Source organism: Cebus imitator, unplaced genomic scaffold (assembly GCF_001604975.1).
Source record: "Cebus imitator isolate Cc_AM_T3 unplaced genomic scaffold, Cebus_imitator-1.0 Scaffold546, whole genome shotgun sequence".
Taxonomy (NCBI): Eukaryota; Metazoa; Chordata; class Mammalia; order Primates; family Cebidae; genus Cebus; species Cebus imitator.
In genome coordinates this window covers 655,781-681,212 of record NW_016107861.1, presented here as the reverse complement: position 1 = coordinate 681,212, position 25,432 = coordinate 655,781, and the positions used below count along the sequence as shown (strand labels likewise).

At 38.5% G+C, this 25,432-nt stretch overlaps 1 protein-coding gene across 1 annotated transcript in view; it reads left to right on the top strand.

Moving 5' to 3' along the window:
- The window catches only part of DNAH8 (dynein axonemal heavy chain 8), a 327,601-nt gene that overhangs the window by 155,689 nt on the left and 146,480 nt on the right, over positions 1 to 25,432 (top strand). Inside the window, exons 43-55 of the mRNA XM_017515278.1 lie at positions 3,040 to 3,212; positions 4,570 to 4,748; positions 5,904 to 6,091; positions 8,900 to 8,986; positions 9,082 to 9,189; positions 10,002 to 10,136; positions 12,273 to 12,434; positions 14,386 to 14,632; positions 14,758 to 14,999; positions 15,091 to 15,231; positions 17,681 to 17,918; positions 24,480 to 24,622; positions 25,068 to 25,202. Of these exons, the coding sequence (XP_017370767.1) occupies positions 3,040 to 3,212; positions 4,570 to 4,748; positions 5,904 to 6,091; positions 8,900 to 8,986; positions 9,082 to 9,189; positions 10,002 to 10,136; positions 12,273 to 12,434; positions 14,386 to 14,632; positions 14,758 to 14,999; positions 15,091 to 15,231; positions 17,681 to 17,918; positions 24,480 to 24,622; positions 25,068 to 25,202 (2,178 nt within the window). The remainder of the gene's footprint in view (positions 1 to 3,039; positions 3,213 to 4,569; positions 4,749 to 5,903; positions 6,092 to 8,899; positions 8,987 to 9,081; positions 9,190 to 10,001; positions 10,137 to 12,272; positions 12,435 to 14,385; positions 14,633 to 14,757; positions 15,000 to 15,090; positions 15,232 to 17,680; positions 17,919 to 24,479; positions 24,623 to 25,067; positions 25,203 to 25,432) is intronic.

Sequence of the window (25,432 nt, the reverse complement as noted above, 5' to 3'; positions counted from 1 at the left end):
TGATAGACTGGATAGGGAAAATGTGGCACATATACACCATGGAATATTATGCAGCCATCAAAAACGATGAGTTTGTGTCCTTTGTAGGGACATGGATGAACCTGGAGACCATCATTCTCAGCAAACTGACAGAAGAGCAGATCAAACACCGCATGTTCTCACTCATAGGCGAGTGTTGAACAATGAGAACACATGGACCCAGGAAGGGGAGCACTACACAGTGGGGTCAGTTGGGGGGAAATAGGGGAGGGATGGTGGGGTGTGGGGAGCTGGGGAGAGATAGCAAGGGGAGAGATGCCAGATGTAGGTGATGGGGATGAAGGCAGCAAATCACACTGCCATGTGTGTACCTATGCAACAATCTTGCATGTTCTTCACATGTACCCCAAAACCCAAAATGCAATAAAATAAATAAATGGGGGAAAAAAAAAGGAATAGGACTCTAATTAGTGGCCTTGACCTAGGCCAAGTTCTCCTAAAGCAAGGATTTTCTGTTACCAGCTAGGAGCCCCAGGTCGTTTTGAAATGCCACTATTTGACAATCTTTACCTACCATGTAACTCCCATTGCTTTAGTGTACTTGATTTGATATACCTTAAAGGTATCTCTTTCCTTTATCAGAGACACATAATTCATGCAGGTTGGGTTCTGTTTTAGAGAATATGATCATAGACTACCTGTTTTCAACATCTATCGAAAGTTCTGAGCAGATAAGTTGCATTTATTGAAGATTAGCTGAAGGACATGCAGCCAGTCTGTCTATTCCCCTGCAACCAAGATCCTTGCTTCTCAAAGTATTACATGCTGAACAGTGCCTTGGTAACACCTGGAAGTTGGTGAGGAGAGCAGAATCTCCATCCTCTGTCCTCCCTTCCAAGACCAACTGAATCAGAATCTGCATTTTAACAAGATTCTCAGGAGACTGATACACATATTGAAGCTTGAGAAAAAAATGCTCTAAAATTTATCTCTGGATCAAGCTAATATCAGAAAGCTGCACACATATTGTTTTGGCCTTCCACTGACTTGCTTTTAGTAATTGCAATTACTATTATACTTTGACTTTCATTGACGTCCACCTCAAGAAACACTAGTATGGAGTTCATTTATTTATTTATTTATTTATTTATTGAGACGGAGTTTCGCTCTTGTTACCCAGGCTGGAGTGCAATGGCGCGATCTCGGCTCACCGCAACCTCCGCCTCCTGGGTTCAGGCAATTCTCCTGCCTCAGCCTCCTGAGTAGCTGGGATTACAGGCACGTGCCACCATGCCCAGCTAATTTTTTGTATTTTTTTTAGTAGAGACGGGGTTTCACCATGTTGACCAGGATGGTCTCGATCTCTTGACCTCGTGATCCACCCGCCTCAGCCTCCCAAAGTGCTGGGATTACAGGCTTGAGCCACTGCGCCCGGCTGGAGTTCATTATTATATCTACTGTAAGCATATTTTTGAGGATGTTTTCTATACATCTCTCATTGGCTCCTAAAGCCGAAGTCCTGTAAAAGACATTTCTTTTAAAATTAAGTGACAAGCAAAGCTTTACTTTACATCCAGAATGGATTAAAAAAAAAAAAAAAAACCTGTATACAAGAAGTATGAAACTGTTTTCTTTTATCTTAATCACCGTTGAAGTGTTTGCATCCCAACTAAATCAGGTCTCATGGCCAACATATATGCGTTTTAGTTTTTCATGTACAATGCTTGGAACAGCCTGATGCACAGCAAGAGCTCAATAAATCTATTAACTATCTTTTCTTCTCCACCTCCTCCTTACCAAATTAACAGATGGTTGAAAGTAGCTGGCTGAGAGCATCCCCATGGCCTTGAGTCCTGTGTTACAGAGCAGTCCCTGGGGATGGTGCCAGACTGGGTTACCTGAAAGTAACTCAAGGTGATGAATGCAAACTGTGCTTTAGGTGGGAAGCAAGTCCTTAACTAGAGGAGGAAACAAGGTCATAACTAAAGCAAGAAACAACAATAACAAAAAGCAAGACTGTAAATAGCAAGGAGTATGTAGGGCCTGGTCAGATGGAGATCTGAACATTGTAGAGTAGCCATTAAGTCCATTTTTTAGTGTCAATTGACCTGGAAATGGGCCTACTGGGTGAGTGTAAGAGCAGTGAAGGGGACCACTTGCCACTTCTTGTGTTGATTCTTCTGTATGGGCAGGACTGGGGTTTTTCCAGTTTCACCAGAAAATCATGAAGTTCCTCAGAATGTGGTTGTGGTGGGATGGAGTTTCTAAGGGTGCTTACCTGGTTTCTGTCTCTTTGAATGGACCAGGTACTAGAGCTTGCACCCATGGCAATGGGAGCCCAGTACCTCATGCCTCAGTTGTATATGCTGATGACCAGGTAGGTTGGGTGGCTTGGCTATAGTGCTGGTGCAGGGAGACATATGCACGTATAATCATGTGTTTCCCTGCTTAATCCCTTCAGTGGCTTCCAAATGCCATGAGGACAATTCCTAAACCCCTTCCCATGGCCCTGTGAAGCCTCAATTCTCATTCTTTCTCTAGATCCTGGGATGCCCCAGCTATACTGACCTTTTTCCAGTTCCTTGAAGGTGCCAACCAGATCTTCTGGGCATTTGCCTATAGCACGTACTCTTCCCACTCCCGTATTACCACTTTTGTTCCCCACTCCTTCTGGGCCTGGCTAATTCCTACTATTTATCTGAGTTTTAGTTGAGATATTTTCGTACTGTGAGTGCCCCTCTCAGGTACCTTGGGGTGGTTAGGTCCTCCTGCTGCATATATTCATGAGCCCCAAATTTCTCTGGTGGTGGTTTTTGTGCTTTGTTGCAATGATGTGTTTCACCGTTTGCCTTTTGCCCTTTTCCGTAAGCTCTGGAAGCCTGAAACCATGCCTGTCTTTGTTCGCATAGCCCAGTGTCAAGCACAGGAAGGAACTCAATAAATATTTGTTAAGTGAATAAGAATCAGTTCATCAATGAGTGAAATGAAAACTGCCCACATGCTTGTATTTTATGCTATTGCAATGCAGTATATAACTTTTTTGTATCTTATGTTTTTAAGGTAAAAATGCATATCAAATCAGCTACTGATTTTGAATGGCTAAAACAGAGTAGATTTTATTTTAAGGAAGATTTGGATCAAACTGTGGTGTCTATTACAGATGTTGATTTTATTTACCAAAATGAATTTCTGGGATGTACTGATCGCCTCGTTATCACTCCATTAACAGATAGGTAGGAAACCCAATTTTTGTTTTTTCATTTTGTAATAACGTGCTTAACATTATTTGAGGTTGCATTTGAAATATTAACAAAAGCAGATTGCTGTCGTGCTGGGTATATGCTAGCTCATTAAAGTCAGCCTAACAATGAAATAACCACTTAAACATACATGTGCATTGAATTTTTACGAAGTAGAAAAAGATAAAAGAATAAAAGCAAGCTTGAATGTTGACTGTAAGTAATTTAATGGTTAAGTTTAGATTGCAAGATGGAAAAATGCTCCTAGAATCCCAAAAGTAGTTAAAATTGCAAAGAAGGAAGGTACCTTGGAGAGCATGTAATTTAGTCTTTGGATTTTCAGATGTGGAAATTGATACCTAAAGTGAATTTTCATGGCCAATATGAATAATTAGTCAGTGGCAGATCCCATCACAGTTCTTTCCATTATATGACACTAGGCAATTACTGGGTCTTTTTAATCCCACGACACCCAGTTAAATATGCTGTGCATAGAAAACATTCAATAAATGTTATTAGAATTGACTTAGATTGGGTTAATATTTAGTTCTGCTGTTACTTTAAGTGGGGCTGCCTCCAGGTGAAATTATGACACAATCAAATTACATCTTCAGCCTCCTTTTGATTTATTGAACCTATCCCTTTCATATGCCCAGTGTCATAGCAACATAAATTTGTCAGTGTGTTTTCTCTTCTATTGGTGTTTACATATTAAGCATCATGTCTCATGAAGCTTTACTAATCTCTTTACTAAGTTTTACTTATATACAAAACAAATACAACAGAAGGTGGAACATGGATACAAAGAGATTATATTATTATTTGCTCTTTTCTAAATTAGTGAATTATTTCATAGTGAAACTATTTACAGTGGTGTGCCGGAGCTGACTTGTGTCAACCTGTGGTGCTTACCCTGTGTCTGTCTATGTGTATTTTGTCCCAACTTTGTGATATCATGCTGATAGCTTGTCATTGACCATGATGGAGGTATTTATAAATGGAAATTGGCAAACATGAAAACCAGGTTTATTATTTTTTTTCTGGAGAGCCAGTTGTTAAACATCTGCCAACACAACACTGCCCATTTGGTTCTGACCATAATGGGAGGAAGGTCTGAAGGTTTTAAGTCAGGATTGAAGGGTTTTGAAATTTGTCTCAAGAAATCTTTGGATTCACTGTAGTACTTTTAATGAATATCAAGTACCCCAGCCTTATTTGGTCGCCTCTTTTATGTAAGCTACGCAAACTCTAAAATAAACAGGCCCATTCCAATTGCATTAGACTTTTGTTTGTGCCATCCTGTCATGTGTCATCCCATGCTCACAATGCTTTACTGGATGGACATTTGCAGATGCTACATCACGTTAGCGCAGGCCTTGGGCATGAACATGGGAGGCGCTCCCGCAGGACCTGCCGGCACTGGCAAAACAGAAACCACAAAAGACATGGGAAGGTGTCTGGGAAAATATGTGGTCGTGTTTAATTGCTCAGATCAAATGGATTTCAGAGGCCTAGGAAGGATTTTCAAAGGCAAGTGTCAAATAATATGGATTATTTTTGGTGAATTCATTTTTATTGCCCTTTAATGTTATTTTCTTATATAAATCTAAAGTGACACTATCTTACATAATCAACATTAGTATGGGTTGATCCATATGATATTGCCATTCTTCTAGGTCGAAAATGGCTGGAGATCAACAATCTAATATGGTTCAATACTATTGCTAGTGTTATAATCTATGTATTAGATTAGTGTGTTAGATTACGAACATGGAATCAATGTATAGTTGCCTGAAATAATAGTAGAGAAGATCAAGATAGCAAACAGGGGACACATGTGGCCTCCCTCCCACTGAAATTAAAGATTTTTAAAAAGCATAGCGACACTGGAAAATAAGAAGTAGGTAGCCATCAGAAGATGGAAAATTTTGAGAAAATCCTGAAAGGTAGGTAGAAGGTGTTTTCAGATGGACAGAGAAAAACAATATTTGAAGACATATCAGCTTCTGAACTCAGTCTTTGGTAGTCTTCTCTTTTCAATCTACGTGCATTCCCTTGGTAGATCTTATGTGGGCCCAAGCTTTAAATACTATCTATATGATGATCCCAAAATTATATCTCTAGCTCGGACTTCTCCTTAAAACTTTAGATTCATTACGTACAACTGTTAATTGAGCATGTCCACTTAAATGTCTAAGAGGTTTAGATTCACGATGTTTAAAACCAAACTCTCGATCTCTCTTCCCATATCTACTCCTCCCTCAGGCTTCTCCATCTCACTAAACAGTCACTCCCTTCTTGTAGGTGCGCAGACACAACAACAACAACAACAACAAACAAACAAAACCACCACCGCCAAAACAACTTCAACCTGTCCTTTACTCCTTTCTTTCATACTCAGATTCAATCCGTCAGCAAACACTATGGGTTCTATTTTCAAAATCCACCCCAAATTTGTACTTTCATTTTGGCAGTGTACTATTTCCATTGTTTTGATGATAACATACAAACAATTAAACCTCTCTTTATCACTGGAATTAAATATTTATTTATAAACAGCCAGGTAAGAAACTTTACATAATCACGTTTCAGTGTATAATGGTTTGAGAATACTGGAGAAATGATTGTTATCAAGAAGGTATATTATAGAGTAAAACTTTACAAATTGACTGTTTTTCATGCCAGGTCTTGCACAGTCAGGTTCCTGGGGCTGTTTTGATGAGTTTAACAGAATTGAATTGCCTGTATTATCAGTGGCAGCACAACAAATTTATATTGTTTTGACAGCAAGAAAAGAGAGAAAGAAACAGTTCATTTTTTCTGATGGTGATTGTGTTGATTTAAATCCAGAATTTGGAATCTTCTTAACAATGGTGAGAAAAAAGACTTTACATGCAATTTAATTAGTTTAATTATTATAGACGTAAATGAAACAAAGAATGTGTTCATGGGTAAATGACTGACTATCCAAGAGTCATGAGCTGTTCTCTCTTATTGTATAATTTTTTTGAAAAGTCAGTAGATAGAAGCCCAGACAGAAGATAAAATAGTAAAATTTGTTTCCTTTTTTTTTTTTGAGATGGAGTTTTGCTCTGTCGCCCAGGCTGGAGTACAGTGGCGAGATTTTGGCTCGCTGCAATCTCCACCTCCAGGGTTCAAGCGATTCTTCTGCCTCAGCCTCCTGAGTAGCTGGGATTACAGGTGTGTGCTACCACACCTGACTAATTTTTTTTGGTATTTTTAGTAGAGACGGGGTTTCACCGTGTCTGTCAGGCGGGTCTCAAACTCCTGACCTCGTGATCTACCCACTGTGGCCTCCCAAAGTGCTGGGATAACAGGCGTGAGCCACTGTGCCCAGCTACATTTTTTTTAATTAAAAAAAAATTCAGATCCAGATCTACAGAGGTTAATATGCTAATGATAATAATAGCTACTGTTTATTGACCACTTAGTATAATATGTGTAAGGTGCAGGCTAAATGTTCTATGTGCTGTATCTGATGGCATAACTCATGTGATTCTGCAGTAACAAACAATCTCTAAATCTTAATTGCTTAAAACCACAAGATGTATCTCTCTGTCATGCCACACGTCCACTGTGGGGTTGACTAGAGTAGGCGTGTGAGGCCAGGGCTGCTTTGTATGTCCTTACTCAGGTACTCGGCCTTACAAGGTACCTACTATCTCAATCATTGCTTTTTGCTATAGCAAAGGAGAAAGAGAACATGAAGAATTGTGCTCTGACTCTTAGAGTTTCTTTCCAGAAGTGCCACAAGTCCTGAGTCATTGGCTAAAGCAAGTTTCATGACCTGACTTCATGGGGTGGTGGGGTGGGGGAAAACGTGCAGTCCTATTATGTGACTAGAAAGAGAAATGACCTGAAATATTCTCTCACATGTACACTGTATCTTATAGCTACGACAGCTCTCTGAAGTGGGTATTATATAGCTGACTTACTTGAGGCTCAGTGAGACTTAAAAGCTTCCCAGGTCACCCAGCCAGTAAGAGAAAGAAGTTATTGTCTCTCTAACATCAAAATCTGACTGCTTAACCTCACACTTGGTTTTTCTTTGACACTGAATAACAGGAAATGACTTAAAATTTCTATAATAATTTAGCAAGGTCCTATGCCAAAGAATTGTAACAAATTCAGTTACTATGTGATGAAGGGTGAGCTTTGAGGTTCAGTATTGTAACGATAGAAAACCAAAGGCATGAATAAACAGGAGTTTTTATGCTTTTATGTGTTACCAGTTTTAAAGTTTTTAGGTGTTTTTCATGAAGCTAAATCTCGAAGTTGCAAGATAACACAAAGCACTCTGAATTTTTAAATGTTCCCATGGATAGAGATGATAAATTATAGGAAGCAAAATCAGAAAGAATTCTGATATGCTTTATTATAAGCAAACATCCAGTAAAGCAGTTAGGGGGAAATACGAATAATCTGGAAGTATTGGTTATAACTCAGGAAATAGGATGAAGAAAGGTACTCAGTGTGAAACTATGGTCTAGAATTTAGAAAAAAGCTTAACATGCTCCCTGGATTAAGAGTAATATTGGAAATAGCAATTAGATATTGCATTAAGCTGTAAGTAACTGAAACCTAAAACATATTGTAGTTTAACATATGAGGATTTATTCTCTTAAGATCCTTTTATGGTTCTACTCCATATGAATTTCATCTTCAAGGTCATCTTTTGACCCAAGACAATACAGAAAGCATCTCTCTTGTGTTGCGGCCAATTGACTGAGTCAACTCCCTTCAAACAAACATCACGGATATTTCAATACAGGGTGTGCCCCTTTGCATCTCTCAGTGTAAAATCTAAGCTGCAAGGCAGGCTGGGCAATGTAGTTTTTAATCTATAGGTTGATGTACCCAGCTTGCAAGTGGGCTTCTGTGGCTAAGGAAGGATAAGAGGAGTATTGAGAGGTAGCCTCAATCTCTGTATTTCCAGCCCCTAGCAAGGTACCTGGCCTATTGACAGTGCCCAGCAAATGGTCAGGTACTGAAGGTTTTTAACAAACTTGCCTAAAATAATTCATCCCTGTGGGCCTTACTTGTCTTTGAATCCCCACCTTTTCCTTTGAGACTTGGGCCTGACCTATCTTCAACCTGTTGCTTCTTAGGAGGCCTTCATTTCCTATCAGCCCCTACTTTTGTGCTTTTCAGTGTTTTTCCCATCATTCCCATCTTTATTTCCCCTCACTTTCATGGGTTTTTGTTAGCCAAAGAGCTCTATAACTATAACCGCAAAGAATAATTGAAGAGATGGAATAGGAAAAGTGCCCAACTAAGCTCATCAGTGTAAAATCCTGAGTTTTTTTCCCTTCTTTCATTAACATACTTTAGATCATAATCAGGTATTTATTCAGTTACCTCTTTGATTATTTCATGTTCTTTTCTATATTTTAAGCCAGTAGACACACAGATATTTAATTTTTGCCACACAAAATTGTGTGACTGTATTAATATAATGAAAATGGAAATATATAAAATGGCATATGAATATTAATAAATATGTATGGTCCAATACACATTGTTTTGAGAAAACAAGAACATTTTATGAATCTAATATTTTTCAATACCATCTTAAAATCTGAATTAGGGGTTTGAAATATATTTGTATTCAGAAGTGATTATTGTATCAACAATTAAAAATTAAACATTTTAACTTTTAGAACCCTGGATATGCTGGGCGCCAGGAACTACCAGAAAACCTAAAAATCCAGTTTAGAACTGTTGCTATGATGGTTCCTGATAGACAGGTATGTACCAGGATTTAAAAGCATAATGTACTTTATGTTCTTTACTTGTTTTTCACTACAGCTGTTGAAAAAAATCTCACTCTATTAATTTTCAGATCATTATGCGAGTTAAACTTGCAAGCTGTGGTTTTCTTGAAAATGTTATCTTGGCTCAAAAATTTTATGTTCTTTACAAACTCTGTGAAGAGCAACTTACTAAACAGGTAACTTTATAGACCTTCTTTCCCCACCAGCGATAGAATTTGGTTTTTTGCTTTTTAATTTTCCCTTGATAAATGCTCATCGGTGAGTTAAAATCTCATTGACTCTTTCCTAGAATGTTTTTAGAATTTGACCTATTGGTTGTGTATTTTTAAGACCGTTTTATTTTGACATAATTGTAGATTCACAGGAAGTTGCAAAGGAATGTACAGGGAGGTGTGCACCCTTCACCCTGCCTTGCCCGCTGTTGACATCTTGCAACCACAGCACAATAACGAAACCAGAAATGGACACTGAAGCAGTCCACAGAGTTTGTTAAGGTTTCACCAGTTATACATGCACTGGTGTGTGTATGTTGTAGTATGGAATATGTAAGACACGGCTCTGTTCCCTCACCACAAGGTTCCCGCATGCTACATCTTTATAGCCACACCCACCTCCCTCCCAAATCCCTAACCCATTCACCTTTTCTCCATGTCTAGAATTTCATTATAAGAATGTTATGTAAACATAATCACATAGTGTGTAACCTCTTGGTTATGCATTTAAAACGTATGGTTGCGCAGACTGTATCGGACTATATTATTCTCAAAAGATATTTAAGGTGTGAATACTGGATCATACAGCTTGGATTTTCCCATGGAATGATCATATTTCAGTCAGAGGAAAGTTGAGCTAATAAACCTTTGCAGCTTAGCCACCCTAAAACTATGGCATATAAATACCAGAATTGACCTACATGCATAGAGTGAGCTGTGAGTCTATGTTTAGTTTTTCAATTAAACCATCTTTTTGCCTTTTTCTCCCATCTTAGGTTCATTATGACTTTGGGTTGAGAAATATTCTATCTGTATTAAGGACTCTTGGATCTCAAAAAAGAGCCAGACCAGAAGATAGTGAATTAAGCACTGTCATGAGAGGACTGAGAGATATGAACCTTTCTAAACTGGTATCTTCTTTGAATTCTCTACTTTTCCAGAAATTTTGATGTGGTTTCTTTCTATTTGGTGGACAAGTGGGGTAGGCTGATGTTGAGCTATGAGCACTAATAATTACAGGAATAATGGGTGTGCAAAGCTACCACTGTGCTTCCAGAAGAAGGCAAAAGACCCCATGACTCTGTGTGACCAACAGGGACTATAAGGGCCTCCTTTTATCAGTTGTGTGCAGGTGAACCAGGTCATCAGTGGGCCTCAGCTCCAAGATTCAACCTGGTTCTCTACCATTATTCACAAAGTGACACAAATTCTTAGCATAAGAATCTGGATTCTCAGGGAACCATGAGAACTTTTGCTTTCTCTGTATGTGACTAGCTTATCTCAGATATATTTCTCCCAAAACATAAACTCCGTTTCTGTTTTCTAAAATCACATTGAAAATTTGCTGTGGAGAGCATGCTACTTTCATGCTTGTCACAGTTACAGCCCGGGTTTTTTTTTTTCTTTGAAACAGAGTCTCACTTTGTCTCCAGGCTGGAGTACAGTGGTACAATCTTGGCTCACTGCAACCTCCCCTTCCAGGCTCAAGCTATCCTCCTGCCTCAGCCTCCAAGTAGCTGGGACTACTGGTGTGCACCACCATGCCTGGCTAATTTTTGTACTGTTTTGTAGAGATAGGGTTTTGCCATGTCACCCAGGCTGATCTCCAACTCCTGGATGCAAATGATCCACACCCCCATCAGCCTCCCAAAGTGCTGAGGTTATAGGCATGAGCCACCACGCCCAGCCCAGCCAGGTTGTTTTGAACTAGCTGATGAACGGGTTCATGTGGCATATAAGGATTTCTGCATGCCAGATATTATGCCCATGCCATGGGTGTACAAGGTTAAAGAAGAAATCGTTCTTGGGAAGCTACATTCTCGTTACAAAAGTAACACCTGTGGAGTTCGTTACAAAGTCTTTCCAGGTGTATCGTCTTGTTTGAGCCTCACAGCAACTCTGTGGGATCTGGATGCCTATTCTGCTTATTGTCACTTCACTTGCTGGGAATGGAGACTGAGAGGTTGTGGGGTTCCCCCATAATCACCATCAGCTGAGAAGCTGGGACAAAAATTTGTAAGATTTTCTGATGCCAGATCCACTGATCCTGGCAGTATACCTTACTGCCTGTATGACCAACATGGACTGTAGGGACAGTATTTTTGAAATTCCTAGACAAGTATTCAAGAAAGCATCACAGATCCCTGGAGAGTAAAGAGAAGTCATAAGGGGCCAGATGTTGGGAACAGGGCAATCTGTGTATTAAAGACGTTGCAAATAAGGGTTGGGGTCAGTGTACTCAAACCTACTGCTTATAAGAAAGGCTCAGAAGACTGCCCCGATGGAGTTTTCCAGCCATTGTTGGATGAAATCATGTAGGGTTATGGGTATTTTCCCAATTTAAATAAAATATTAGTATTTTAATCTCATGGGGTTGGAACTACAAATTATCATTTTTAAGGTTAATGCAAATGCCACTCTGTGAGAAGCAGAGCATTTATGTGATAAAGTAATGAGGTTGTACTTCAGAGCAATAGACTGGGACAAGATTGTAGAACACATTGAATAGGAAGGAATTTGGGGTACAATGTGGATTCAGTGGTGATTGTATTAGCCTGTTCTCATGCTGCCAATAAAGACATAATTTATAAAGGAAAAAGTTTTAATGGACTCACTGTTCCATATGGCTTGAGAGGCCTCACAGTCATGCCAGAAGTCAAATGAGGAGCAAAGTCACATCTTATATGGTGGCAGGCAAGAGAACATATGCGGGGTAACTCCCCTTTATAAAACCATCAGATCTGGTGAGACTTATTCACTATCATGAGAAGAGCCAGGAAAGACCCGCCCACATGATTCAATTAAGCCTCACTGGGCCCCTCCCAAGACAGGTGGGAGTTATGAGGATTACAGTTCAAGATGAGATTGGCACACAGCCAAACCATGTCAGTGATATTCCAGAGAAAGTACTAGAGAATACAAGCCTGATTAGGAGAGTAGTAAATGGTTCTCTGGGCATGAAGTGATAAGTGCTATGCACATTTCAGCTAGTTGATAAACGTTTATTGACTAAATGAGTAAATTTATTTTAAACTATGCCACCTTAGGTTGATGAAGATGAACCCCTATTCCTCAGCTTAATCAATGACCTGTTTCCAGGACTGCAACTGGATAGTAGTACTTATGAAGAACTGCAAGCTGCAGTAGCTAATCAAGTTCAGATAGAAGGTTTGATTAACCATCCACCCTGGAACCTGAAACTCGTGCAGGTAAAGACATTTTAATCTATTATCAGTATAATGACAAGTATGTGTTAAATAGTTCTATCTGAAGAGAAGAACTAATGATTAGTCTTACTTGATGTAAATGTTAAATTAAAACACCACATATACATCATTGCAAAAAAGAATACTCAGGGGGATGTGGTGGTCTTAGGAAGATAGTATGGATTAACCCTGCCTTGCAGTAATCAAGCAATAATTTACTGCAGTCGTTACTTACTCTTGGTGACAATGTTGGGATGAAAGGTTATAAAAACTCTGGGGGAATGGAACAACTCAGCTGGCTTCTTGTGCCAGTCTGGCAGTACTGAGCACAGCTGGGTGCCTCAGTGGGGCGCAGAGCCTGAGGAATCCAGGAGTGCTACTTTGCTCCTGCTTTGGGTGGACATGCTATACCCTTCACCTACACTAAAACCTGAGCCTTTTGACTGTGTACGTTGGTGTCTTTCTGTTCATCACATTTCATCCTTGTGACAACGATCCAACCACTTGATTGGATTACCAGGAGAATCAAGAACTTATAGCAAAGACACAGGATTAAATCTCTATGAGCTTGATGCTTTGGGAGTATTTTCCAGGACTTTTGGAAAATTAAGGAGCTGAAATTGTGGACATTGTTAAAAACTGCATATGAAATATTTATCTAACAATTCTTATTTTAACTTGCTGTTCTTGCCAGATTATAAGATGTGCGCATATCTGAGACACATCCAAGTCTTACAAAGAAATATGTGCATGAGGGAAGTCTTTTTCATCATTCATGTACTAGAAACTATTTTAAGTGTTAAAAAAATTTCTGGGAAACATGATTTTATATGTGATATGCATCCAGTATACTGAGTTCTAAAATTCTTGCCATCTCAATGGGTGGTGACTAGAATTTTGGGTTCTTTGTTGATGTCGACAACGTTGCTCTTGAACACGTCAGGAACAGTGCCTCTTTTGCTTTTAAACTCTAGTTTACAATGGTAATACATTTCTATTCAAAATGTTAGGAGAATAACTCATTCTATCTCTGATCAGCTGTCAGACCTTCAACTTCTTATTTTTTATCAAGAAAACTACAGACAGGATATTATAACAGCAGCTGTCCATGCTCTTAGAATGTCTCCTTGAATCTCTTTTACCTTTCCACTTGTCCCTGCCTAACTTCTGTGTGCTTTTGCTTCTCACAGCAAAATGAGGACTGCAGCCACTTTGTTGTCAGGCACAATGAGTAGGTGCTGCAAGGGAGTTTATTTCACACCCACCCGAAACCAGCCTCTCTAAGAGTTGATGGGTGATGGAGTAGGAAAGTCAAGCTCGCCTTGTTCCAGGTGGAGCAAGCTTTGAGGAAATTACACTCCAGTCTTCCGTGGGATTAGGCTCAAGTCTGCCCTCTACAGGGCTTTGTCCTCAATCGCACCTTCTTCCCATTCCTTCCCTGCTTTCCTCTTCTCTTACCGTTTTCTCCTGGGAGCACTCACATGCACGGGAATTCTCATTCAAGATGTACTTCTGGGGAATTAGAAGGCCCCTGTGAAACTGGGATCTTCACTGTGATGCTCTGCGTTGCTGTTTACCATCACTAAGGGGCGATATCATCACAGTGGATGCCGAGAAAGTTTGCGCATGGAAAAACTGCTGGTTATAAACCACTATACCAAAATCACAGGAAATCATCATCACGCAAGAAGCAAAAACTAGATCCTGAGTTAATTATTTCCAAAATGTAATTCAGGCTCTACATTGTCATTACTTTATCACTTATATCATTTTATAACGTGGTGCTAATTTGCTATGCGTATCTAGTAAAACAACACTTTTTACAACTTAAAAATAGTGAACTAGTTACTTTAATGAAGAGCTTATTTAAAGCCTTTAAACTTCAGGTAGCTGCTATGAATATCAGCAACAGACTCATAAATTACATTTGTTAATTTACTGGTTAATTGTGTAGTTATATGAGACGTCTCTGGTACGGCATGGCTTGATGACTCTGGGGCCCAGTGGTTCTGGAAAGACAACTGTAATCACGATTCTAATGAAGGCGCAAACGGAATGTGGAAGGCCTCATAGAGAAATGCGAATGAATCCAAAAGCCATTACTGCACCTCAGATGTTTGGCAGACTGGACACGGCTACCAATGACTGGACAGATGGGATTTTTTCTACTCTGTGGAGAAAAACACTAAAAGCTAAAAAAGGTGTGCACAAACCCTCCTTTGTGATCTTTTTTTTTCCCTGCCAGCTTATGAAGACAATATTTGTTGATTGTTCCATTTTAATCATTTGCAGATGAAAAGTGATTTTCTGTTTCAATTATTTGCAGGTGAAAACATTTTCCTCGTTTTAGATGGTCCTGTGGATGCCATCTGGATTGAGAATTTAAATTCTGTGTTGGATGATAATAAAACTCTGACGTTAGCTAATGGAGATCGAATTCCCATGGCCCCTAGTTGTAAGCTTCTGTTTGAAGTCCACAATATTGAGAACGCGTCTCCTGCCACAGTTTCTAGGATGGGCATGGTCTATATCAGCAGCTCTGCTCTCAGCTGGAGACCAATATTACAGGTGGGGCAGAGAGATGGGTAGAAGAACCTTCAGGTTTCTCCGTTTATTCGCTTTCTTAATAAACTCCAGAGATTCTGTTTCTTTGCTGCAGGCATGGTTGAAGAAACGCACTGCACAGGAAGCTGCTATATTCCACACACTGTATGAGAAAGCCTTTGAAGATACATACACATACATGAAACTAAGTCTCAATCCCAAAATGCAGCTCTTGGAGTGCAACTATATTGTGCAAGTAAGATCTTTGTTTTCTTTTTTTTACTAGATTTTGATTTTTTTTCACTCAGTTGCAGTTTACAGCCATCTGAAATAGAAAGTTCAGATAGTCCCTGAGAATCATTTGATAATGTGGCTGTTAAAGCTCTGAGAATTTTGATTCCTATTAAAGATCTTCTTAATGATCTTACTGTTTTCTCTTATTTTCACTTCCCAGAGGGATGTTGTGAGAGGAAGGGGAATGAACTATCTTTCCCACTGTCAGGTTTAGTGACCTGTCCCAGAGGGTGTGTCTAATAATGACAGTCAATAATTAGTTAAAACAAATTTTTAAATAAATAAAAAGCAACACACACACAAATACTGGAATACCGGTTTAAAGTAAATTTTAAAATATGCGCGCGCGCACACACACACACACACACTACTGGTTCCATCCCAACAGTAGAAAATGATTTCATTGGCTGGGCTCGGTGGCTCACAACTGTAATCCCAGCACTTTGGGAGGCCAAGATGGGTGGATTGATTGAGCTCAGGAGTTCAAGATCACTATGGACAATGTGGAGAAACCCTGTTTCTACAAAATTCAGCCAGGTGTAGTGGTGAGTGCCTGTACTCCCAGCTACTTGGGAGGCTGAGATGGGAAGATCACTTGAACCTGGAAGGTCAGGTTTGCAATGAGCCAAGATCATACCACTGCATTCCAGCAGGGGTGACAGAGTGAGAACCTGTCTTAAAAAATAAAATAAAAATTAAATTAAAGTTGGTAGCTTCATGGAAAAGAACAGAAAGGCCTGTTGCAATCAAGAAAACTTGCAAGGCAATCTTGGCTTTGCATATTTAGCATATAACAGATAAAGAAAATCTTTACATAAAAAGTATCTGACAAGTAATTTGTAGCATTATTTTTCCCTTCCTTCCTTTCTCCTTCCTTCTTTCCTCTCTTTCTCCCTTCCCTTCTCTTTTTACTTCTCTTTCTTTCTCTTTCCCTCCCTCCCTCCCTTCCTTCCTTCCTCCCTTCCCTTCCTCTTTATTTTCTTCCCTCCCTTCTTTCTTTCTTCTCCTCCCTCCCTTTCTTTCTCTCCCTCTCTCTCTCCCTCTTTTTGCTTTCTTTCTCTTTCTTCCTTCCTTCCTTCCTTCTCTTTCCTCCACTTCCTTCCTGCCTTTCTCCCTCCCTCCCTCTCTCCGTCTCTCCCTCTCTCCCTCTTTCTTTCTTTCTCTCTCTCTTTTTCTTTCTTTCCCTCTTTTCTTTTGACAAGGTCTTGCTCTGTTGCCCAGGCTGGATTGCAGTGGTGCAGACAATCATAACTCACTGCAACCTTGAAGTCCTGGGCTCAAGCTATTCTCCTGCCTCAGCCTTTGTAGTTGCTGGGGCTCAGGCTCACACTACCATACCCAGCTAATTTTTGGATTTTTTTTGTAGAGACAGGGTCTCCCTATGTTGCCCAGGTTGGTCTAGGCTCCTGGACTCAGGCAGTCCTTCTGCCTCAGCCTCCCAAAGTGCTAGGATTGTAGGAATGAGCCACCATGCCCAGCCAGCATTCCTTTTTTTCCTATTCAGTCTTCCCTGTTAGTCTTTCTGTTAAAATAGAACTAATCATAGTTCTTCAAGGGCTCTCCTAATCCTAGTGTATAGGTGATCTCTCCTTAAACATTCTAGAGCTTTGATTCTCAGCTAAGTGATGTCAGTCATTTGTGGGTAGGTTAGAAACAATATATAAGGCCCAAATCAGTGAATTATGTAGTAATTACTTTAAAATGCATAAGAGAATATTTTTTATTTTGAAATAATTTTGTTTCCAAAGACCAAGCATGTCTTACTGTAGTTTTCTTTTTGATGCTATAGGGCATTGCCACACTTTTTCTTTAAGGGCCAGATAGTATTAATAAATATTTTGTACAACCCTTTGTCTCAGGCACTCAACTTTGCTGTTGTAGCACAAAAGCAGCTAGAGACAATGCGTAGGTGAATGAGAGTGACTGTGCATCAATAAAACTTTATTGACCAAACATTTTGAATGAGTGTGACTGTACTCCAATAAAACTTCATTTGCCAAACATTTTACTAAGTCCTGCAAAATGTTGCAAAGAAATAGAATCTTCGATCTCAAAAATTTGGATAGCCAAACTTTAGAAGAACCAGTAGCTACATTAGCTGCTAACATCTAGTCTAGGCCTTTTGCTTTCCCAGTAGGAAATTGAGACTCAGGTCAGTGGCATGAGCTGGGGGTAGAAACCATACTAGCAGATTTCCAGTTCACCCTCCTTTCTGCTAGGCCATGCTGCCTGTCTAAAGCAGGATAGCCTTTCTTTTATTGCTGTTAGCTGTAGGACAGTGATCAAGCAATAGCTTGAGACATATCTGTTTTCTTTTGTCTTCCTTTCTCCTTTTTAATTTAATTATTATTTAAAATTTTTTATTTTCAAAATTTTAATTTAAAAATTTATTTTGTTTAAAACATTTTCAGTCTCTCAATCTTCTGGAAGGGTTAATTCCCTCTAAAGAAGAAGGTGGTGTTTCCTGTGTTGAGCATCTTCATAAATTATTTGTGTTTGGCCTGATGTGGAGTTTAGGAGCACTTCTGGAACTTGAAAGCAGAGAAAAGCTGGAAGCCTTCTTACGGCAGCATGAAAGCAAGTTGGACTTACCAGAAATACCTAAAGGCTCAAATCAAACCATGTATGAGTTTTATGTTACTGATTTTGGTAAGCCCACTGAATTATACCTTAAATGAAATGAATTTTTTTTTCAAATGAGAAAAATATAAGCTTTCATAAACTGTTCTGTGAGGGGATATTAAAACAATTAAGAAAAAGGCTTGCATTTGAAAGAGAGTGGAATTTTGCATGTTAGTTGTGCCAGAAACTGGTATTGAGACTCTTGACTTATCCTTCTGGAGTGGCCTCAGTAAAATCTGGCATAAATAAGTTAGTCATACCTTGTACATCATCTGCTATCTAATGTTGGAAGAGGAAAGGTAGCAGCATGGAGAACACAGATTCTTCATGATCCAAAGCATGCTGATATACTGAGCAGATCAGCCCCACCCTTCCCTGTTGGAAATGCTGGAATGAGTAGACATGAACGTAGCAGATTCATCAAGGTCCAGCACTGTCACCTTAGCCCCCCAGCCTTCCACGCATGGCCGAGCCCAGTTCACTGCTCCTTAAAAGCAATGCCCTTGAATTTGGTGCTTTCATCCAGAGCCTAGGCCCCAATTCTTCTAAGTTCCAAAGAGGAAAAAATATGTTTCCTAAAAACTATAATTACCTCTGGTTCTTCCTAAAAGCTCAAAAACAGCAATGGTTGTTTGTTTTAATGAATAAACTGGAGGATAAATAGAGCAGGAGAGTAGACAGCAATAACAAAATTTTGAAAGCAAGAAAGCAGAAAGGTAAGTGGCAGTCGATTTAGCACACTGGCAGTGGGAAGAGTTGAGAAGCAATTGAGAAGTGCACATCACAGGACCTTCAAAGGTCTCAGGAAGTGGAAACTGGGGTGAAGGCTGAGCTAAAAACCACAGGGCTGGTTGTAAGTCTGTTGAAGAAAAAGACCCCCTAGGCTGCTTTCCAAAGCCCTGCTGCCAGACAATTGGCCTTCCCCACACTAGCAAGACTAAAGAGTTACTGTTTGAATAGTGTAAAATACAGGGTTTCCTAGACTTGGGGGACACCAAGGATATTTAAGGGTGGGAGAATCATACTGAAACTGGGGATTAAGTGGAAATTTGTGTTTGAAAGGGACTGAAATAAATAAACTTTTTCAGCAGGTCATCTTTAACCAGGATGGCCAATAATTCTACATGTGTTAGATGCTGCTGAAGGTTTGAGATGGCAAACGGGAACTCTAACTCAAAATGCAAACTAACAATTAAAGGAATCTTTAAATCTAGTTATGTACTCCCTTAGAATCCAGAGCTAGGCTCTCCACAGAGCTGCCTTCTGAGCAGCACAGAGTTGTATCCTGTTTGAAGGCCCAGATTGCCTCCCTCTGAGCACCTTGTCCTTATTTAGAGCCCAGGCCCCAAGTTACAGAGAGTGAAATCTATCAACAGCAATTTTCCAACCATGGTTGGAAAATTGGTTAGGGGATTGAGATGGCATCTAATAAGGATGCCAATAAGATAATTACCTTTCTCTGTGCCATCAAAAATATACATTGCTACATTTCTTTAAGAGCAGTCCACTGATGTTTGTGCCATTTTCTTCCAAGTAGCTAGAACTGGTTCTATAAGTTTAGACAATGGTGTTTTCTTATATTTAATGGCGGTGTTAACAAAAGGTTGACAACAATCTAGACTCATATTCCTTCTTCAGGATGGTCCTGTAATGTTTTGTTGACTAAAATATTGAGGGGTTGTAGGCATTCAATCTTGCCACTCTAAATAACTACTTCTGATGAAATTCATTTGCCTGAGCATTTGTGGCCATGAAATGAACTAAGATATTACATACTTAGTGGTTATTTAGGGCTCTAACGTGTCCACTCCAGATGACTTCTAGCCAGTCCTTTCTTAGCTCATTCTTCATCCATCCTTTTTATTTTTCATGGACGTTAACATCTTTGGAGAAGATGTTATTCTAGATTTAAAATTAAATAAGGAGACTTATACTTCCAGACAAGATAGCATAATAGGGACTGGGTTTAACCTCTTATATTAGAAAGATAGAAAACTGGACAGAATGTATAAAACATTTTTTCGGACATTGGACAAGAGGCAGCACAGGACTGAAATCTTGGAGGGAAGTGTAACAAGATGATTGCGCTAGTTTACTGCATGAATGCAGTTTGAAGCAGCAGCTCAGGGAGGGGAAGAAGATCAAGCAGAATTGGCTGTCTCACCAAAATGTGGAGGCAGATGTTGATTTGAGGCCAAGGTGGCTGGAATTTTCAGGGCAGAGCACCAGAGACAGGAGGAATCTGCATAGAGAGGAAGCGTCAGAGAACAACAGAAATGGATAGACAAATCCACAATTATAGTAAAGGTGTCAATATTTTGAATAACTGATAGAACAAGTAGACAAAATTAGTAGTATATGCAAGATTTTAACAACACTATCAATACCCCTAATTCAAAATTATAGAATGCCCCAGCCCAAAATAGCAGAATATACATTCTTTTCAAGTACACATTAAATAGTTACCAAGATATTCTGGGTCATATAATAATTTTCAATAGGGAGACTTTACAGCACTTTATGTCTGTATTAGAAAAGAAGAAAGGTCTCAAAACAATGATTTCAGCTTCTTCCTTAATAAGTTAGAAAAAGAAGAGCAAATTAAACCCAAGTAAGCAGAAGAAAGAACAATGATCAAAGCAGAAATCAATGAAACAGAAAATAGAACAGCAACAGAAAAATATCAGTGAAACCAAAAGATGGATCTGAAAAGATCAATCAAATAAATCTCTTATTAGAGACATCAGACCAAAGAGAAGACATACATTACCATAGTCTAGGATGAAAGAGAGAACATCACTACAGACCCCACAAACATTAAAAACATGAAGTGAGTATTAGAAACAACTTTACAAAAACATATTTGACAATGTAGATGAAATGGACACATTCCCCAATGAGTTGTACATTTCAAAATTGCTAAGAGAGTAAATTTCAAATATTTTCAACACAAAAAAATGACAAGCATTTGAGGTGATTGATATGTTGATTTGCTTGTAATCATTCCACATTGTATCCGTAAACCATAACATTATTTTGCTCCTCTTAAATGTATATAATTATAATTTTTCAATTTACAATAAAATTTAAAAAGAAGAAATATATATCCTAAATAGCCCTATATCTACTAAAGAAATCGAATTTGTAGTTAAAAAATCTTCCCACAAAGAAAAACTCTAGGCTCTGATGATTTTATTGGTTAATTCTACCAAATATTTAAGGAAGAAATAATACCAACCGTGCACAAACTCTTCCAAAAGATATAAAACATGCAATAGGAAGAAACACTTCTGAACCCATTGCATAAGGACAGTGTTACCCTGATACCAAAACCAGAGAAAGACATTCTAAGAAAAAAAAATAGACCAATATTCCTCAGGAACATTGACACAAATTTTTAAATAAAATTATAACGAATCTAGTAGTATACAAAAAGTCTAACATATGAAGTCCAACTGTGGCTTTTATTCTAGAAATGGAAGATCAACATTCAAAAGCTGATCAATTTAATCTTCTATATTAGACTAAAAACTAAACAAGCCATAAACAGTCATCTTAATGGATGAAGAAAACATTTGGCAAAATTTAACTCTCTTTTGTGATAAAATAGGAACTTTGTTATTGGGACAAAGAACATCTACGAAAAACCTAAGGCTAATGATATACATAATGGTAAACCACTGAATACACCCTTCCCAAGATCAGGAACAAAACAAGGTTGTCTTTCTCACCTCTATTCAACTTCATTTCTATTCAACACTTACTAGAAATTCAACAGTGCAATGGGGGGAAAAATTAAATATCTATAGATTAGAAAAGAACAAGTCAAGTTCTCTTTATTTGCAGATGACATGAATCTTCAAGAAGTTATTAGAACCACTAAAGGAATTTAGAAGGTCACTGGCCAAAAGGGCCATGTAGTATGATAAGTTATATTTCTATATGCTCACAACAAACAACTGAAAATTGAAGTTTAAAAACATCAGTTAAAATAGAATCCAAGGCTAGGCACGGTGCCTTATACCTATAATCCCAGAACTTTGGGATGCCAAGGGGGGCGGCTCACCTGAGGTCAGGAGTTTAAGACCAATCTGGCCAACATGGTGAAACCCCGTCTCTACTAAAAAAATTTAAAAATTAGGTAGGCATTGTGGTGCACGCCTGTAATCCCAGCTACTCAGGAGGCTGAGGCACGAGAATTGCTTGAACCCAGGAGGTGGAGGTTGCAGTGAGCTGAGAGTGTGCCACTGCACTCCAGCCTGGGAGGCAGAGTGAGACTGTCTTAAAAACAAAAATAGAATCTAAAAGAGAATACTTAGGAATAAATTTAATAAAATATATGTAAGATCCGTACACTAAAACTGTAAAACTACACTGAGAGAAATTAAAGAAGGCCTAAATAAGGGGACAGATCTTATTTAAACATTATTTAAATATTATTTTGCTATTTTAAATAGCAAAATCTAGCCAGTGCAATGGGGGGAAATATCTCTTTTTCTATTTAAAAGTCACTCTTAAGAAAATGAAAAATCCAACCACAGACTGTAAAGAACTATTTGAAACATATATATCTGATAAAAAAAAGTTATCCAGAATATGTTAAGAACGCTTATAATCCAATAACTATCAATAGGCAACCAATCTAAATTTTAAAATGGGTGGGAAATTTCAAATGATACTTCACTAAATAAGATATGTAAAAGGTGAAGAAAGCATGTGAAAGATATTCAACATCATTGGTCATCAGGGAAATGCAAATTAAAACCGTAATGGAGGTCTGGTGCAGTGACTCACTCCTGTAATCCCAGCACTTTGGGAGGCCAAGGTGGACAGATCACTTGAAGTCAGCAGTTTGACACCAGTCTGGTCAACATGGTGAAACCTTGTCTCTACTAAAAATACAAAAACTAGCCAGGCGTGGTGGGTGGGTGCCTGTAATCCCATCCACTTGGGAGGCAGGAAAGTCACTTGAACCCGGAGGCAGAGACTGCAGTGAGCCGAGACGGCACCATTACACTCCAGCCTTGGCCACAGAGTCAGACCTTGTCTCAAAAAAACAAAAACAAAAACAAAAAAAATCCCCACAATGGGATATCATCACACAGCCACTGGAATGTCTACAGTTAAAAAGTTTAATAATGCCAAATATTGGTGAGGTAATAGAGCATCCAGAGCTCTCATATGCTACAAAATGGCACAGCCACTTTGGAAAAGAATTTGGCAGAGTTTTAGAAGTTAAACATACTTATTTTTGCTTACTTTGTCAAGAAAACATGAAATTGGGGTTACTACTCCAATGATGAATATTTGGTTTGCCAATATCAAATGTGTGCTCTCTTTCCATGCGTTCTGTGTACACAGTAACTTTTTGGCATAATTCTGAATCCTTGTATAATCTTTTTGAAGACATTTAAAATAGAGGCTAAACTTATCAATAAAAGTAATTCAATCTGAATGACAGTGGTAGGAACAACACTAATACAATTTGTCTAGCAACAGCAATGGTATGGTACTGTAGATTGTAAGGAACATCCAGAGATGCTAAAATGTAAATAAATTTTTGAAATCAATTTCTTATGGCAAATATTCTATATCTATCTAGTAAATGATTGACTCTTTTGTTGGTCTTTCCCATCTTTTCAGTTGATGTGGCTTTTCTGCTAGGTATCCGTTACATTATTGGTTTTACTACCAGCTGATTTTAATTCCATTTCAGGCTAGATTTCTCTAAATGGGTGACTTAGCAAGTTAAAAGTCAACTTTACAAAATACAACAGATGCTGGGGAGGTTGTAGAGAAAAAGGAATGCTTCTACACTGCTAGTGTGAATATAAATTAGTTCAGCCATTGTGGAAAGCAGTTTGGTGATTAAACCAGACCTACCATTTGACCCACCAATCTCATTATTGAGTATATACCCAAAGGAATGTAAATTGTTCTTTGCAGCACTATTCACAATAGAAAAGACATGGAATCAACTTAAATGCCCATCAGTGGTAGACTGGATAAAGAAAATGTGATATATATACATCATGGAATACTATACAGCCATAAAAAGTATGAGATTATGTCTTTTGAAGAAACATGGGTGGAGCTGGAAGCCATTATCCTAAGCAGACTAACTCAGGAATAGAAAATACTACATATTTTCACTTACAAATGGGAGCTAAATATTGAGTACACAGGGATGCAAAGAAAGAAACAACAGACACTGGGGCCTACTTGAGGGTTGGGGGTGGGAGGAGGGTGAGGATCGAAACACTACCTATTGGGTACTATGCTTATTACCTGGTGATGAAATCATCTGTACACCAAACCCCTGTGACAAGCAATTTACCTATGTAACAAACCTGCACGTGTATCACTGAACCTAAAAGTTTTTTTTAAAAAGCTGACTTTATAAAAAAGGGAAAAAAAATTATCAAATGCCATAGACAAGATAAGCAGATATGTTAATGTGTTTTAGGAAAAACATTTAAAATGTTTATATGATTCTATTGATTGTTTATAGCACTTAATATTTTTGTATTATGAGATAACTTTTGCAGAAGATAGTTCTATTAAGATGAAATTTTACTTACTCTATAGGTGATTGGGAGCACTGGAATAAGAAACTTCAGCCATATTATTATCCAACTGACAGTGTTCCAGAATATGCATCAATTTTGGTTCCAAATGTTGACAATGTTAGAACAAATTTTTTGATAGACACCATTGCAAAACAACATAAAGTAAGTTTAATAGATAGTTGCTTAAATGATCACAAACCACATAAGAAACACAACCCTTTTCACACACTACAGATAGAAAAATCAAATTTCAACTCAAGGGCCTGTAGGTAGTGTCATTTGAGGGAAACACCAAGGAGACACTCCAACTCGGTAGCCTCTGTACCGCTGACTCCAGATTGCTAAGGAAAGTGGGTGTCTGCTTACAATGTCTCTTTCGTATTCCCGAGGCCATGGGAATATGCAACCATATTTTCTTCCAGCACTTTTATCGTACATGTTTTACGCCTAAATCTGTAATACAACTGGGACTTATTTTGATGTAGATGTAATTCTAAAAAGTTATTAAAAATTAGTTATGTTAATTTATAGAAGACTACCTTAGAATCATAAGATACTTGAAACTCAACATGTAACACATTTCAACACGGTTATCCTATGATTGCAGGCTGTTTTGCTCACAGGAGAGCAGGGAACTGCAAAAACTGTCATGGTTAAGGCCTATTTGAAAAAATATGATCCTGAAATACAGCTATCTAAAAGTTTAAACTTTTCATCTGCCACAGAACCAATGATGTTTCAGGTAAAATCTATCTTTTGCTGTAATATTATCAACATAATACATTTTAAATTGGTGGTTACAATAAAATGTGTACACATATAAAATGTAACAATATTATATATTCAAAAGAAACCGTGCTGCACTTGGCATTCAGCTATTTAGCTTTCCTAAGGCTAAGGTTGAAGCCAAATCCAAATAGCGTAGTTTGACCTAATATTGAGACTGGAGCTGAACATTGGAGCATATCTATT